This window comes from Camelina sativa, unplaced genomic scaffold, assembly GCF_000633955.1.
Source record: "Camelina sativa cultivar DH55 unplaced genomic scaffold, Cs unpScaffold25228, whole genome shotgun sequence".
Lineage (NCBI taxonomy): Eukaryota > Viridiplantae > Streptophyta > Magnoliopsida > Brassicales > Brassicaceae > Camelina > Camelina sativa.
This window is the reverse complement of record NW_010946203.1, coordinates 1-251: the sequence shown is the minus strand read 5'-3', so window position 1 is coordinate 251 and position 251 is coordinate 1. Positions and strand designations below refer to the sequence as shown.

Genomic DNA, 251 nt, shown 5'->3' with positions numbered 1-251 from the left:
TGGGTCTTCACTTGCGTGGCTATCGCTGACGAGATTGCTGGTTCTCTAAGAAACGGAGATATTGGTCCTTTCCATGTCGGTTGATCCCAATTTTCCAAGATTTTCTTTTAGCTCTCTCCTTCTGTTCTGTGTGCGTATCTCTTTTTCCTCTTCCCCCCGAAGTTTACGTTTTTTCTTTTTTTCTTGGCTCTGTGTTGTTTTCGATTAGAGTTGCTTCAAATTCCCTTACACGGTACAACCCCAAAATTGAG

At 42.6% G+C, this 251-nt stretch overlaps 1 protein-coding gene across 1 annotated transcript; it reads left to right on the top strand.

The window, feature by feature from the left end:
- Positions 1-3: 3 nt before the first annotated feature.
- On the top strand, positions 4-245 carry LOC104775646 (the record flags this gene model as incomplete). Its single annotated transcript, XM_010499604.1, has 1 exon — positions 4-245. A coding segment is annotated over one exon (81 nt), but the record flags the coding sequence as incomplete, so codon positions are not given.
- Positions 246-251: the final 6 nt, after the last annotated feature.